Source organism: Prionailurus bengalensis, chromosome D1 (genome assembly GCF_016509475.1).
Source record: "Prionailurus bengalensis isolate Pbe53 chromosome D1, Fcat_Pben_1.1_paternal_pri, whole genome shotgun sequence".
Classification (NCBI taxonomy): Eukaryota; Metazoa; Chordata; class Mammalia; order Carnivora; family Felidae; genus Prionailurus; species Prionailurus bengalensis.
This window is the reverse complement of record NC_057346.1, coordinates 88,910,764-88,927,386: the sequence shown is the minus strand read 5'-3', so window position 1 is coordinate 88,927,386 and position 16,623 is coordinate 88,910,764. Positions and strand designations below refer to the sequence as shown.

Genomic DNA, 16,623 nt, shown 5'->3' with positions numbered 1-16,623 from the left:
GACAACACAACCTATTAAAGATAATATATTCTGTGGGTGCATTACCCTTTCCTTTCTTAAAATTTACTTTTAATTTATTTTTAAATTTTTTTAATGTTTATTTATTTTTGAGAAAGAGAGAGACAGAGAGACAAAGCATGAGCAGAGGAGGGGCAGAGAGAGAGGGAGACACAGAATCCGAAGCAGGCTCCAGGCTCTGAGCCATCAGCACAGACCCCAATGTGGGGCTCAAGCCTAAGAACTGTGAGATCATGACCTGAGCCGAAGTCAGACATTCAACTGACATTACGGTTTTTTTGTTTTCAGTTCACACCATTTAATGTTTATTTATTTTGGAGAGAGAGAGCACAGTTGGGGGAGGGACAGAGAGAGAGGGAGACACAGAATCCGAAGCAGGCTCCAGGCCCTGAGCTGTCAGCACAGAGCCCAACGCGGGGCTGGAACTCGTGAACCTCGAGATCATGACCTGGGGCAAAGTCAGACGCTTAACCGACTGAGCCATCCAGGGGCCCCACCCTTTCTTTTATTTGCCCTGAGTTCATGTCTTTCAGGTGGCAAAAGAGTCTTCTTCATGCCATTCTAAAGATTGTAAATCTGGTCATCATCAGTCTCTCATCCTCTTTCCGATTTTTTAAACCTTTTTAAACTGAATTTTATACATGTATGATATTATACATATATACGTAAATTTCACATTATCTTATATTTTACATATTACACGTTAGACATAAATTTTTTATGTATAGCATACCACACACACACACACACACACGTGTGTGTGTGTGTGTGTGTGTGTGTGTGTATAATTATCATGTGCGTTTATGCCTTCAGTATGCCTTCATCCAAATCTTTTTTAGTCAGTCTTTGAGATGTGTCCGACTGGGTCCTCCTCAACCGAGGACAGTGAGGCATGACATGATGCAAGATGGAAGAGTTGATGTGGACCTAACTCCTTTACTGACTACCCACATGGCCTTAGTAAAGTCACATAGCCTCCCAGAATCTCCTTTTTCTCAACTATAAAGTGGGGACAATAATCCTTGGTCATTCAGCCAGTCAGTTCCACTCACTGAGCACCCACAGCGGGGTAGGCCAGACCGCGTGCACTCCTGGCTCAGGGTGAGCAAAGCAGAGCTGGCCAGCCATGTGGAGTTCAACGTTTGGGGTGGGGTGGGGAGGCGGCGGTGGTTAGGCATGAATCCTTCTGAGAAGGACACCTGAGGGGGCTGTGCAGACGTGGGAAGGCTCCCTGAGATGGGGGAGTGAGCTGTGGTCTTGAGGATGAGCAAGAATTAGTTAGGAGACGGTAGATGGAGACCTTGTTCTGGCCCAGGAGCAATCCTGAGGGAGCCACAGGGGAGAGGGTGAGGAGGGGCCAGAGGAAACAGGCCTTCCTCACCCCTGTCAGCCTCATCGCTGCACCCCTCTAGTGAGGACAGGACCATGGAAACACACGGCAACCAGAAAGCGCCCCATGATGCTGACTCTCTTTGCCCTCTGTGTAGTGAGAACAGCCATTTTCCTCTCAGCTCCGGGGGCTGTGGGAAGGCCTTCCCTGAAGAGAGCCCGCCATGCTTGGCTCTGGCTCTGGCTTTCCTCCAGGGGGAGCCGCACACAAAGCCTGCTCTGTGGGTGAGCTTCAAAGGAGAGAGCTGAGGGGAACAGAGCCTGCCAGCAACACCTCCTCGTGTCAGTGCCCACCCCCACCCAAGCATTTCTCCGAATCCTCCAGGCCCTTTAGCGTCCAGAAACAACATGGCCCTCTTCACGTGCCAAAGAAAATAACAAGGGGGTGGAAGTGGAAAGAGGAGGGAATGGAGACTTGGCGAAACCTTTCCACGGAAAGAAATAAACTGTATCCTCCAACTGTTGCACACCGATAGCCATCTCCGTTGGGGACTCAGCTAGGGACCAAGGGTGGAAGAATTTCAAGGCTCATAAACATCCCTCATCAGAATACCAGGAATGTCAAAGGCCCCCGAGGTTTACTCAAGCCAGAAATCAGTAGATGAAAGCACAGACCAGACAGGGGAATGGCTGCCCTATTTTCCCAGTAGACCCTATTGGCCCCAAGGTGCCCCTCACAGGCTAGTGGGCGGGCCGCAGCCAGCAACCAGCAAGCAAGAAGTGAGGCGGCCTCCTGGTTCTCCTCACCCACCAGGTAGAGGCAACAACATTGATCTCGACCATCTTGACAGACTACCGACCCTTTATCCACATGCATATAAAATTCTGATTACAAACTTAAATGAAAACAAATCTATTGTTTAAGTTGACCACCCCTCAATCCACTCCATGGTAGGGAAAGAGATTTCTGGAAGGGCTCTGAGTTTTAGGGGGAGCCTCAGTTTCCCCCTCTGTGAAGTCGCCTGATCATTCCTATTTGGGAGGATTTGAGGCCCTTGAGAAGCTGACGCACCAGGGGTACTTGAGGAGCTCCTGAAGGAGCAAGACTCCTGACAGGCAGCGAACATCTCTCTTGCCTTGGATTGGAAGCTCTGTAGATTCACTGGGGACAGTGGCAGCAAATGCAGCATTTACCAGGGAGTCAGAATAGCCTCATTGACATTTGCTGTGGAGTCTAACTCTGAGTGACGCTTTCTGTCATCGACACAGCCCGAGCCAGTCACTGTGCCATCCTCTACGTTCTGCCTTTCTCCTCACTTTTTCCACACTCGTCTGCCACCCTTTCCTCCTGGCATTGGGACAGAGCTGTTGAGCACCCAGTCTCTGTTCCAAGCCAAGCATGGCCCCTTCCCAGCCTCCCAGACAAGATGGTGCCCACTTCTCTCTGGGTTTGTATGGGGCTCCTCTGACGGAGTGACGGGGCTCTGGCCTCAGGATAGAAAAGCATCATCAAAACCACAGAAGCAACAATACCATCAACGCCCCCACGTCTCTCTTCCCCAGAGGAGACCGCTAAGGTGATCCAAGCTCTGTCGGACTGCGGGCAATGTCTCACCAGCTCGAACCCTCGGCCCTAGATGACCAGAAACAGCGCACAAACCAACAGCTAGTGTTGGCAACTGTTGTAAGAGCAGAGGGAATCAAATCAGCTTCAGATTGTGTCAGCATTTAATAACCATTGAATTGTTGATAGTTTTCTAGGCGCTACACAGCCTATATACGTTAACTCCAAATTGCATCAGCATTTAATAACACAGTCAGCATTTAATAACCATTGAATTGTTGATAGTTTTCTAGGCGCTACACAGCCTATATACGTTAACTCCAAATTGCATCACAGCCCTGTGAGTTGGGCATATGATACCTATTTTACAGATGAGGAAACTGAGGCTTGAATGTCTATGGACCCTGCCCAAGTCGCAAGCAGCCAAACTAGGGTGGGAACCCGGGCTCGTCAGGCCCCAAAGAGTGTGCTCTTGATAACCTGTTGTCTGAAACCGAACCACTGAAGGGCCTTGTTCTCCCCTTCTCCGCTACGTCTCCTCTTTCTAAGCATCAAGACTGGGTCCAGGCACTCCCAAGCCATGACTGGGTTTCTCACCCGTCATCCTCTCTCCTGCCCTGACGTCCACCTGTAAGATCCAGTCTCTTCTGGGTTTTGCAGTGCAGTAGGTAACCTGGGCCCAGAGCACCCCAAAGCCAGAGGCTCTTTTAACTCACAGCAGAGGGGTGGGGGTGTTAACACAACCGAAGCCTCCTTCGGGGGCCCTCTAGAGGCTTCCCTGGGGGCGGCTGTCCCTCACTTCCCTCTCTTCTGCCGTAGCCTGCGACTCCTACTGGACGTCCGTCCACCCCGAGTACTGGACCAAGCGCCACGTCTGGGAATGGCTCCAGTTCTGCTGTGACCAGTACAAGCTGGATGCCAACTGCATTTCCTTCTGCCACTTCAACATCAGCGGCCCGCAGCTGTGCAGCATGACTCAGGAGGAGTTCACCGAGGCGGCCGGCCTCTGTGGGGAGTACCTCTACTTCATCCTCCAGAACATCCGCTCGCAAGGTCAGTGTCCAGAGGGCCGGGCCTCCAGGGGAGGGGCCCAGGACTGGGACCGAATGACCCCACGATGTGACTCACACGGCAAAATCTCATTCGCTGGAACTCTCTGTTCACTAACATCCCCATCACCAAAACCTCTCAATACCTGCAAGTTCTAGTTTGCTAGGATTAGAGATCGCAGGTCAGAGGGAGCAAGTTAAGGGGAAGCAAGTATGTTCATTAAGATTTGCAACCATAAACCATGGAAGAAGAGGTTTCTGCTTGACTTTTCATTAAGCAGAAGGAGGAGAAAGTTAACTAGACCCTTTCCCTTCCCATTTCCAGAGGAGTCCGACTCATTGACATTTCGTGATCACTTTCCTAACGGTCAAGGAGAAACAGCCAGAAGGTGGCGTCAGTGGCATTCTTTAACATTTCAACAGGCCCCGCAAGAGCGGAATGTTGAACAGGTGTTTTAAAACTGGATAGGTTTCTTTTCGAGAACGTATAATTCTGTATCCCCACGTCACAGATAAAGGAACTATGGTCCCAAGCTATTAAGTGACTTCTCCGATGTCATACAGCAAACAGGGTTAATTCATGGAAAACCAATAGAAAGCAAAGGCTTTGAGTTCAGAAAGACCTGTGTTCCAATCCTGACTCCAACACTTTGGAGCCATAGGTCCTCTGGCAAAGGGCTTGCCCTCTCTGGATTTCGATTGCCTCGTCTGTACCCTGGGATAATAATACACCTTCACAGGTGACAGGTTTCAGTGAAACATTGCCTGGAGCAGCATAAAAAAGTGTAAATGCAATAAATGGCAGCTGGTTGTTTTTTTTTTTTTTTGTCATTATGCATATAACCAAGGGGAAGAAATTTTTAAAAATAAAGGAAACATATTTCAGCTCAATTTTAAGAAAAGACATTAAGGTTAGCACCTTTTTTGGGGGAAGACTGCTTCAGAATATACTCAAGGTAGGAAGCTCCCCATCACTGGAGATAATCAAGCAGTCTAATAGCCCCCTGATCGATGGGGGTGCTGGGGCAGGGATTCCTGTCTGGGCAGAAAACCACAGAAATCCTTCCAACTCTAAGAATTCTTTTCTTTCCCCTTGCTCTCCCCAATCATGAGTGCCTGAGGGCGGGCAAGCTATAGATGTTGGCCCTGGGGCACTGCTCAGCTTCTGTCCTGGGAGCCACGACCCATCAGGGGCAGGGAAGGGACAAAGAGACCTGCTGTCCATTGTTGTCCAGTCCTGGCTTCTTTAGCCAGTGACAGTGCGCTGCCAGGAGCAGTGGTCTGGGCGTAGAGTGGGCCCTCCCTGAAAAGGGGAAAGTCTGAGTAAATCACAGCAGCTCAGAGTAGAGCTCCAGGCTCCAGCACCTTCTGAGGGAACCTCTTTGCATGAGAACCCCTGGGCCACAGAGAGGGAGGTGTCCCATCCTGGAAGAGGATGCAGCTTGGCATTGCCGGCCTTAGCCAAACATCATGTCCATCAAGTTTGTCTCCAGGCCCCCAGCAGCCACTGTGCTGGGGTCTCTTAGCATGGGGTACCTCCCTTCCCTGACACTCGTTACAACCCCAAATCCCTATTCCTGGTGCCATCGCCTCAGGGTCTGTGCAAAACAAGCCCAAAACAATTGTTTTTCAAACAGACCATATTTGGCTCCTTCTTATTCTGAGGAATCCCCGGAGTCACAAAGCCAACTCGAACGGGAGAATTTCAGGCCAGCAACGTTCTTCAAGCAGGAATGTGTGCTGTGTATTGTGAACTGAAGTACACGTATTGTGACCGGACTTCACAGTGGCCCAATTTGCCTGGGACACATCGTTTTCACCTATTATCCCAGAGTAGTTGTTACTAGCACTGTCTTTCATTCTCAAAAGTGCCTGCATTTGGATAATTAATTAATTATATGGTGATCTGGTTATTATCTAGTTTAGGTCTTCTGTTACTGCACAGATTAGGACTCTGGCAGAATAGGACACAGAAGGGCCGCCTGGGTGGTTCGGTCGGTTAAACGTCCAACTTCGGCTCAGGTCATGATCTCCTGGTTCGTAAGTTCAAGCCTCCCGTTGGGCTCTGTGCTGACAGCTCCGAGCCTGGAGCCTGCTTTGGATTCTGTGTCTCCCTCTCTCTTTCTGTCCCTCCCCTGCTCGCGCTCTGTCTCTCTCTCAAAAATAAACACTAAAAAAAATTTTTTTTGAGAAAAAAAAGAATAGGACACAAAACAAGTAAGTTTTGACAGCGGGAGGAGCTACAGGGCAGCGTAGGACCCAGCGTGCTGTCCGGTTCGGAGATATCTCAGTAAGATTTAAGGGCCTGGAAACCCGGGGACGCTGGCTGCTGGAAGAGGAGGTCAGCAAGGAGTGCGGGGGCCACAGTGGAGGTGGAGTGGGTCCCTCATCGGTTAATTCTCTATCCTGTGCTCTGGTGGCCCTGTGGGCAGAGCGGACCGAGGTGTCCCGGCCGAGCAGAACCCATCAGAAAATGGCACTAGGAAGAAACAGTCCCAAATGTGCCCTGTCCTGGCCTCCTGAGTCAGTGGAAGTTGGTGCTCACTGGCCACCAAGCTAGGACAGAGGTGTCCTTTTTCCTGTACTGCTACATGATAACTTGATTGGAAACTCCGAATTCACCCCCAACTCACCCCATGCTTCAGAGGAGCAAACCAAGGCCCCAACATGGCCCCCCAAATCCTTGTTAAAGCCTCTCAGCCGGCCTTGCACTTCTTTGGGCCTCCTGCGTCCATTTTCCCCTGTGACCAGCACGTAGCAGGCATTTAAATCCCCAGAGGATTAGAGGCTACATCAGAGACCACAGACCCTGAGAGCAGAAGGGGGACTCAGTGGTAGTTTTGTCACCTGTGGCCAGCGAGGAACACGAGCCTGGAGACTGAGTGACTGGCAAGGTCCCACTGGGGTCAGTGACAAGGTCCAGCTCAGAGTCCAGGCCCGCTTGGAAAATCCCAGAGGCTGCTGGAATGCATGGCCCTGGGGCCCTCTCCAGGAGGCCTTTAAAAACCAGGAGACTGTCATCTCCCAAGGATGGCTTCAGGGTGGCCCAATTAGCGCCAGGTGGTCTCCAAGTTTCTTTCTGAAATAAAACTACCCCACAGAGAGGACAGCTGTCCCCCCTTCTCCCTGCACCCCCTCTCCTGGCCAGGGAACCCAGGATCACGGTGCGGTTTGTGGACTTCTTTTTCTTTCCTAGGTTACTCCTTCTTTAATGACACAGAAGAGACCAAGGCTGCCATCAAAGACTGTAAGTAACCAAGTTCAAGCTGCCCAAGGCTGTGCTGAGGCTGCTGTTGGGCACGGGGGCTTGATGGGCCTTTTGTGACCACATTGAAAAGTTGATGACCTAGAAACGGTCACAGACCAGGAGAAGACAGCAGGGAGAAATGTGGTGGGCAGAGCACGGGGCTTGGATTTATGGATTCCTTGCCCTCCCCAGCCTCAGTGTCCCTATCTGTAAAATGGAGTGGCCCTCGCCAGGTCGTGGTGAGTTGGAGAAACAGTGCACATGAAGTGGCTGGCAGATGCCAGCGACGTGGATGCTCCAAACACTGGTATCCGTGAGCAATAATCATCATAATTACTAGCCACGGGGGCCTTGTAGCTGCAAATGTCTCTCAAGATCTGAGCTCACTAAGCAGTTTTCAATTACAAGGGGATGGAGGACCTACAAGAGCCCTATTGATTCTGAAAACTAACCCTCACAGTTTCACTTTTGCAGACAGAGGTTTAGGAAAGGGAACTTTGGAGCTTTCTTTTTAATTTTTTAATGTTTTATTTATTTTTAAGACAGAGAGAGACACAGCATGAGTGGGGATGGGGCAGAGAGAGAGGGAGACACAGAATCTGAAGCAGGCTCCAGGCTCCGAGCTGTCAGCACAGAGCCCGACGCGGGGCTCGAACTCACTGTGAGATCATGACCTGAGCCGAAGTTGGACGCTTCACCGACTGAGCCCCCCAGGCGCCCCTGGAGCTTTCATTTTCTTAAAGACGATGATGGTTATTACTTTTAGTTGCCAAGTCCCACACAACGGCCCTGGCTTGGGAACTAAGAGGAGATGTGGGTGCTGGGTCCTGGGCAGGCCCCTTCCCTCCATAGACCGCTCCTTCATCTACAGAGACGGGATAGAGCATATGGGTACTGCTGAGGCCTCTGAGGGGCAGACACAGACAGATGGGTTCTTATGACTTATTGTTTCTGTTCTGAAAGTCCCAAGCAATCAACTGAGGATTCAGGTTATCTGGTTAATGAAGGATTTTTTTTTAATTAATTTTTTAATGTTTATTTATTTGTGAGGAGAAAGAGAGAGAGAGACAGAATTCAAGCAGTGGAGGGGCAGAGAGAGAGGGAGACACAGAATCTGAAGAAGGCTGCAGGCTCTGAGCTGTCAGCACAGAGCCTGATGCAGGACTTGAACCCATGAACTGCGAGATCATAACCTGAGCCGAAGTCGGGCACTTAACCGACTGAGCCACCCAGGCGCCCCATGAAGGGTTTTTTCATTCAGAGTTTTAGTGCAGGAATAGCTGCATCCATGAACCACATTCTGTAGGCTTACAGAGGCCCGAGGTGCCCCATGGACCCCAGTGGACCTCACAAGAGCAGGTCTGCCTTCCATGAGGCATCCCGGCATTCAGGCCTCAGAGCATAGCCTCATCCCTGTCTGGGAACAAAGCTCCCATGGAGCTTCCCAGCTCCACTAGAATCCTTCTGCAGCAGTCTGCAGGGTGCAAACCCAGCTGTCTCCACCCAGCCCAGGCCAGGAGAAGCCCCTGGAAGAAATGAGCCCACTGAGGCCCAGGGGCAGGCACCTGCTGTATTCCTAAGCAGCATTGAGTCTTGACTTGCCTGACCCTTTCTCAGGGGTCAGTGTCTCTACCTATAAATGGGTGTATTTTTGCCAACCTGCCTTCCTCACAGCTAGGAAGAGACAGCGTGTGGTAAGTTCTTTAGAAGAAGTTGTTACATGAGTATACAACTAGCCCCAATTAGAGTCATTGCTATTATAATAATAACGGCAGCTAGCATTTACTGAGTGCTTACAAAGAGCTGGGCCCTGTGCTAGAATCTTTATAGACATTGTTTTAGGTAATCTTCTCAATAACTCTGTAAGACAAGACCTAGTACCACATAGGAACTAAAGCTTAGAGGTTAAAGGTTAGGAAGGTGAGCAGCCCAGGTGTGTCTAAATCTGAAGCCCTTAACCCCTACTCTCCTACCCATTCCTTTCTTTCCCTTTTTTTTTTAATTTTTAAGTTTTTTTAATTTAATCCCCCAGGCACCCCTTTTATTTCCCTTTTCATTCATTCATTCAACAAATATTTATTGAACACCTACTATGAGCCAGGCCCAGGCACTTACTATGTGCCATGGCTGCACTGATGAGGATAACTTTGGTCTTGCCTTCATCAAGCAAGAGAGGGAGAGAGACATTAAACAAATAATCCCCATAATAAATATGTGATGACTAAGTATGACGATATCGCAAAGGAAAAAGACAGGGTGCTGTGTGTGTGATGGAGGAAAGATTGCATTTAAATTAGGGACCAGGGAAGACTTCCTGGAAGAAGAGATATTTTAAATTAAACCTAAAGAGTGAAAGTTAGCCAGGAAAAGAAGGAGGAAAGGGTCCAGGGAATGAGTGGCCAGTGCAAAGGCCCTGGGGCAGGATCAATTTTGGAGCCCTTGAGAAAGAATCAAAAAAAGGCTAGAAACTCTCACACTAGGAGGCTCAATATGGTAACCACTAGCCACAGGTGGCTATTAAATTTAAATAAAATTAAGTAAAGTTAAAATTCAGCTGCTGAGTCACACTGGCCACATTCCAAGTGCTCCATAGCCACAGGTAGCTAGTGGCTACCACATAGGACTGCTCAGCTTCCTGTCACCATGATAAGTTCTCTTGGACAGCACCTTGGTAGATCATTGGCCACATCAGCAGAGGGAGGAGTGGGGGCCGAGGACAAGAGCAGGGCAGAGGCAGGTCATGTACAGCTCTTGAGTCTGGATGTCATTCTGAGCAGGCTGGAAAGCCACTAATGCAGGAAACAGTAAGATCCCATCTGCATTTTAAGAAGATCCCCCAGACTGCGGTGTCTAGGTCAGGAAGGAGGACAGCCAGGAGGCTACTGTCCAGGAGGAGAGTGATGGTGATGGTGGCCCAGACCAGGTGACGGGAGGGACAGAGAGAAGTTTCTGGAGGCAGAGGTGGTGATAAGACAAGGACTCTGAGCTGGCGTCTCTGGCACACGCACCCATGGAGACAAGCGCTCCCAGTGCATGCCCTGCCCAGCCTGCTGCAATCAGGGAGGCACAAGTTCTAGACTGAACTCAGGGTCATGTGGTCTGGTGAGTACAACCGAAAATGAGCACCACAGCTTTGCCGAGTCGCAGCCTCCACGGCTACAGCCAGGAAACCACAGCCTTCCCCCTGGGCCCCTGGCTCTCTCACAGATTTCCCCAACCAGAAACCCTAATGTACAGTTTAGTAGGAACAGATCATATAAGGAGCCTGTTCTAGAAAGTCCAGGACATATGATCATGATGCCCACGGCCCAGGTGATGTTTCACGATCTTAGACACCATCCACCCCAGAAATGAGCTGTGCCAGCCAGAGGCCAAGGCCTTGGCCAACCAAGACAACTGGCATCCCAGAGGCTTCAGGTAACGTTCCCATGAGTCTTCGGTGAAGATTAACATCACTCATTGGCATCCGTGAAACACGTGCCCAGAGCGGTGCCAGGAAGAGTATTGCACATACTTTTAGCCCATTTAATCTTCATTAAAACTCAAACAGGTGGTTTTGTTACTCCCATTCACACCTGAGGAAATCAGAAGAGCAATAACTTGCAAATAAGATGGGATTCCAATTCATTTTCTCAAAGTCTGTTCTTGTATACGCTATGCCATTCACCAAACACACACACACACACACACACACACACACACGCATATGTGCACAAGCGCCTAGACCCTTCTCTTCATTCTGTTGCCCCCTCAGCTGAGACCCAAGGCTCAAGAATCTTCTGGGTCTGGGCCCAGCTCTGCAGTGATCCAGAGAACGAGATGATTTTCAACTTAGTACCTGCTGAAGGGACCCAGGCCCAACAAGCTCTGAAACTGTTGGACTGGCCCAAGTGACATGCCCCAGCCCCTCCCACCCCCCACTGCAGAAACGCCAGAAAACAAAGCCTGAAGGCCTGGGTTCTAGGCTCAGAGCCTCTCCTCCTGACACGGAGACTGGGCTCTATGGCACCGCTCACATCGTGGGGATGTGATGAGCTGCTTTTGGAAACTCTGCCTCCCCTGCCCCATATTGGCTTCTGGACTTCAGTCAATGACTGAGAATATATCCTTTGGCCACATTTTAACAGTCTCCAGCCTCAAGGCAACTGAACCTTTCCAAATCCCAGAGACAGCAGAGAACCGAGGCCACGCCCCAGTCACCCCACACTGGCACAGCCTAGCTGCGGGGACACATTCGAGATAAAGATAGTTCTGAGACAGGGAGAAGTGTCCCCCAGAATACCACTGGCAAAGAAATGCAGTGGGTTCGTGGGGGTGCTGTGGCCTCCGGCTGGCATCAGTGGAGGCTTTGACTTGGAAACCTGCCTCTGCCTGGCCATCTCATTGATGGCCACAGCGCCTCTGCCCCCATGGCCCCCCACTGCCACCCTGCCAAGCCAGACCTCCAGTCTAGGGGACCCATGAGTGGCTTCAAAGCCACCAGTGAGGACTGGGGGCAGATAAAACAGAGTTATGTCTGGCAAGACCCACAAGGAGAGGCTCCCACAGTCCACATAACCCCGTTTCACACTGACCTATCCTGTGTTCACCCCAGCCAGCCAAATACCCCTCATCTGCAACACATGGAAGAAATCATAAAAATTAAAAGGGCGACTTTTCCCCTCCCTCTTCTTGCCGTTTTGGCATTTCAGCGAAAGCTTATTGTCTCTTCACGGGTTAGTAATTCACCTCCGTCTATTTTCACCACTCCAGTTGCTTTCTCTCTTCTTAAAAGATTACATTAACCCAACAACAGGTCTGCCCCGTGGGGGACGCTGTGCATGCAGCATGGCGTCCGAGGGGACAGAAGGGCAGCGGTCTTTCTTGTCGCAGTCGGCCAGCTGTCTGTCCTGCTCACCTGCTTTCACGTCTCTCCACCTGGCAGCTGTCCCCGTTCTCCGCTGACCTCGCCCGGGCATTCACTTGTGGTTTGCGCATACCTGCCCGTGTGCGTGGGCCTGTTTTTCCACATCAGTGCAATTCTAGGCTGTAGCATCTGAAAGGGTGAAGAGGCCCAGGGACCCTGAAGGCTGAAGGCATGCGTGCACCTCATTGTTTGCTCCAGTGGACATGCACTGGGGCTGCTGGAGCTTAGGGCTCTGAGGTCGGCCTGCTCCGGCGCTGGCCAGTCACGGGACCTGCCCCGTGCCCCCCCCACCCCCACCATCCGGGGCGCCGCTTTCCCTGCCCCCGCCCCGTTTCAATATTCCCAGCGTTTATCACCGGCCAAAATGGTCCATATTGGCTTGTTGGTGAGATGTTGCTACCCACTCGGAGGTCTCAGAGGAGAGACTTGGACCTCTTTTGGGCCGTGCCTCCAGCACCTCGTGGCGTGGGCGTGCGGTGGCTCACTACTCGCGAACAAACGAGCCAATGACCTGCAGTGTGCTCCCCGAGCCCCCTGCGCCGCCGTTTATTTCCGTGTCACGTGGGGATAGGAATCAGACGGTCACCACGAGGGTGGGTAAGGTGAGTACCCGGCCACAGCGCACGCTCAACAAGCTTAGCTCATAGTCGGGAAACGTCTGTCAAACACCTACAATGAAAGACAGGCTAGAGTAATAGCTCCGAACGTCAGCTTTGGAACGGAACTGCCCTGGGTTCAAGTCCTGCCTCCACCGCTCGGGATGAAATCCTTCAGCTCTCTGGGCTTCCATTTCTTCCTCCATAAAGTGGACATAGCAACCGTACCACACAAGGTGGTTGCAGGAATTAAATCAGATAGTTTGCGTGAAGCACTTAACAAGCACTTGGCTTTTAGCAAGCGTTCCACGGTAGAGCAGAAAAGAGACAAGATCAACCACTGCTGTGATACTAAGGCATGCACAGTCACTAGGAGACAGAGAGGGGACCTGACGCAGGGGTAAGTTCAGAGAAGACTTCCTGAAGAGGTCTGGAGAGCGAGAGTGGGTTTGGTGGAAGTGGGGAGCAGGGAGCTATGCAAAGGCCCTGAGGCAGGAGAAAGCCGATTTGCATTGGGACTATCTAACTCAAGAGCAGGGAAGAAGTTGGGAAGCAGCAAGACAGAAGGCTAGAGAGCTGGGTGGAGGTCGGTTTGTGAAAGGCCTGACTAACGTGGCAGGCTTCATCCTGGAGACAAGAGGAGGCTGCTGCAGGATGGTAAGCCAGGGAGAGACATGACCCAGTAGCACTGAGACAGATTGACCCGGTCAGCAGTGTGGTACACAGGACACCATTCCTTTCCTTGACAACATACTTACCCTTTCATCCAGTGATTATAGCGTAGTATACCTACTAGACTCACAGTACACATGCTAAGTACAGAATGGCATGTGGTATAGTGGTTGCTCAGTACTACCTACTGAGTATCTATCATACTCCAGGCCCTGGGCTGGGTGTCGGGGGGACAATACATCTGGAGACACAAATCCCTGACTTCTGATGGGAATAGAGCATGAACTAAATAAAAGATGTTCTAAATAAAAGATCTAAATAAAAGATCAGGTTCGATGGTGATAAATATTAAGGCAAAAAAAAAAAAAAGTAAAATAAAATAAGGGATTGTGGATACAGGATGCTGAGTAGGGGTGAGTGTGTATGATTCCACCGAGATGGCGACTTTGAGCAACAATGGAGAGGAGGGCCCGAACCACGGATATCCAAGGAAAGAGCACTCAGGGCAGAGGGAGGGCAAGTGCAAAGACCCTGGGGTAGAATGTGCACGTGAGTTTCAGAAAGAGCCAGGAAGCCGGTGTGGCTGGAGCAAAGTGACCAAGGGGAGAGGCGGGGGGTGGGTGGGTGAGATCTGGTACCACCTGTTTCGTTTTTCCATAAACCATATACTACTTTGAAACGATGCTGTGCGAGGGTCTCAAGCGGTTACTTACAGCGTGAGTTCTAATTGAGCTCTGTATTGAGTTCCTGCCTTGCTTTATGCTATTCATCAGCTCTGGTCTCTCTCTGCTCCTGCTAGTGTCCCTTCCAGTCCGTTCTGCACACCCGAGTCAGAGAAATTTTCTTAAAATGTGGATCTTGGGGCGCCTGGGTGGCTCAGTCGGTTAAGCGTCCGACTTCAGCTCAGGTCACGATCTCGCAGTCTGTGAGTTCGAGCCCCGCGTCGGGCTCTGGGCTGATGGCTCAGAGCCTGGAGCCTGCTTCCGATTCTGTGTCTCCCTCTCTCTCTGCCCCTCCCCCGTTCATGCTCTATCTCTCTCTGTCTCAAAAATAAACGTTAAAAAAAAATTATAAAAAAAACAATTTAAAATGTGGATCTTGTCAAACTCCAAAGTCTTCACTTTACTCTTTGAATAAAACCCCGAGTCCTTACTATGGCCCGTAAGGAAGGCCCTGTGGGCTCTGCCAGCAGCCGGCTTCCCCAGCATCCTTGTCTGCCCCTCCCCTGGGCACAGATGCCTGCCTCACTGGTTCTCTCTGCATGCTTGTCTCTGCACATGCTGCTCCCTCCCTCCGAAACACTCTCGCACCTCCTCACATCTGCACAGATCCCTCCTGCACAGGAGGCCCTCCCTGGCCACCCCACCTAAAGTGGGCACTCCCCCCCCCATTTGTTCTCTATCTGATGTCTTGCTTCCTTCCCAACACCTTAAATAGGTGGATTGTTCGTTTGACTCGTGTGTTGCCTTGCCTGTGGGTCCTTAAATTCCACCTGCACAGGGACCAGGTCTGTCTCGTTCTCTCCTGTTCCCAGCACAGAGCCCAGAACCTGGCACCCAGCGGGTCAGGGTACAAACGCTTCCTGCAGGCAAACACCTCGCACCTACTACGTACCCCCAAAGCACCTTGGCTGCCACAGAGGCGTCCAGTTAAGAGTTGCTCATTTTGGTGTGATTTAAGCTCTGAGTGACTTCTCCTGCTACAAATCATTCTATTTCAGATGCCGATTCCAACTGTTTGAAAACCAGTGGCACCAAAAGTCAAGACTGTCACAGTCATAGTCGAACGAGTAAGTGTAGAGATGCCATTTCTCATTTCTAATTTCCTATAACCACTCATGAGACAAGCACTCTAATACACTTTCAAATTGAAATGTTTGAATGGGACCAGTTGTTTCCCGAAGAAGGTACCAGAAAAGTTGACTTTTATGGCATCAAAATCACATTGCTTTTCACCTAGACATCGTGTTACAAGAATTAAAATGAGGAAGGAAAGAAATTTTCTAACCGTGTTGAATTTCTGAATAAGGGTCTATTTCTCCTGGTCTACTGGGGAGTTTTCTCTCTGTAGTACTCATGGACAATAGTAGAGAAAACACCAGGTGTTGGCAGTTCAGTTAGCCTTTCCCGGCCCTAAAATCTACCCAGTGCAGAACTAACTCTGTATTAAATCGTAATCTTCCAACGTCTGCTCGGAGGTAGGTACTCTTATCCCATTTCACAGATAACTAGAGAGATCACGATTACAGAGCTAGAAGAGGTGAATTCAGGACCCAAACCCAGGTGGTTGGACTCTCCAGACAGTCTTAACCACAATGGAAAAGAAAACACGAGAAATACCAGCTTTTCATGAAAAACAAAATTGTAGGATTGGTCTGCCCAGAGAGGTAGGGTTATGGGATTTGAGTACAACCATAATGCCTGTCGGCCCATTTGACTGTCATTTAATTAATTCCTAAGAATTAGTCCATAGCTCCACGAAGCGAGGACAGTGTGTGAGCCACGGTGTTTCTAGTCAGTATAAATTTGGCGTCCCCGTATGTGTGTTTTCTGATTGCTTTCATAGAAGACAGACATTTCACGGCTCAGTCAGGTTCCAAGTGGAGCACGGGGTCATAACGATGGAAAATAACCCCATAAAAGAAGCAGCTATTCTCATAAATTAATGAGAAGTTGTATACTTCTCTTAGAATTTAAAAAAAAAATTAAGTTTATTTATTTATCTTGAGAGAGAGAGAGGAAAAGAATGAGCGGGGCGGAGGGCCAGAGAGATAGAGAGGGAAATAGAGGCTCCAAGCAGGCCCCGCGCTGTCAGCATAGAGTCCGACGTGGGGCTCAATCCCACAACCCTGGGATCATGACCTGAGCTGAGATCAGGAGTTGGACACTCAACCAACGGAGCCACCACCTACGTGCCCCTTAAAAATTTTTTAAGTAACTTTTTTTTTTCCTTCTCAAAAGGCCTCCAAAGTTCTCATCTATGGGAATTTGTGCGAGACCTGCTTCTATCTCCTGAAGAAAACTGTGGCATTCTGGAATGGGAAGATAGGGAACAAGGTATTTTTCGGGTGGTAAAATCAGAAGCCCTGGCAAAGATGTGGGGACAAAGGAAGAAAAATGACAGAATGACGTATGAAAAGTTGAGCAGAGCCCTGAGGTAAGTTGAGAGCATGAAATGCCATGAGCCTTCGGGCTGAGTTATACAAAATGGCCAGCCACAGAGGATTAAACTGTGTTTGCAGC

At 50.0% G+C, this 16,623-nt stretch overlaps 1 protein-coding gene across 3 annotated transcripts in view; it reads left to right on the top strand.

The window, feature by feature from the left end:
- ELF5 (E74 like ETS transcription factor 5) overlaps positions 1-16,623 on the top strand; it is a 44,358-nt gene that overhangs the window by 26,011 nt on the left and 1,724 nt on the right. For all 3 annotated transcript variants that reach the window (XM_043580919.1, XM_043580921.1, XM_043580922.1), the window contains exons 3-6: positions 3,731-3,964; positions 7,157-7,207; positions 15,102-15,170; positions 16,342-16,537. In XM_043580919.1, coding sequence (XP_043436854.1) covers positions 3,731-3,964; positions 7,157-7,207; positions 15,102-15,170; positions 16,342-16,537 — 550 coding nt within the window. The remainder of the gene's footprint in view (positions 1-3,730; positions 3,965-7,156; positions 7,208-15,101; positions 15,171-16,341; positions 16,538-16,623) is intronic.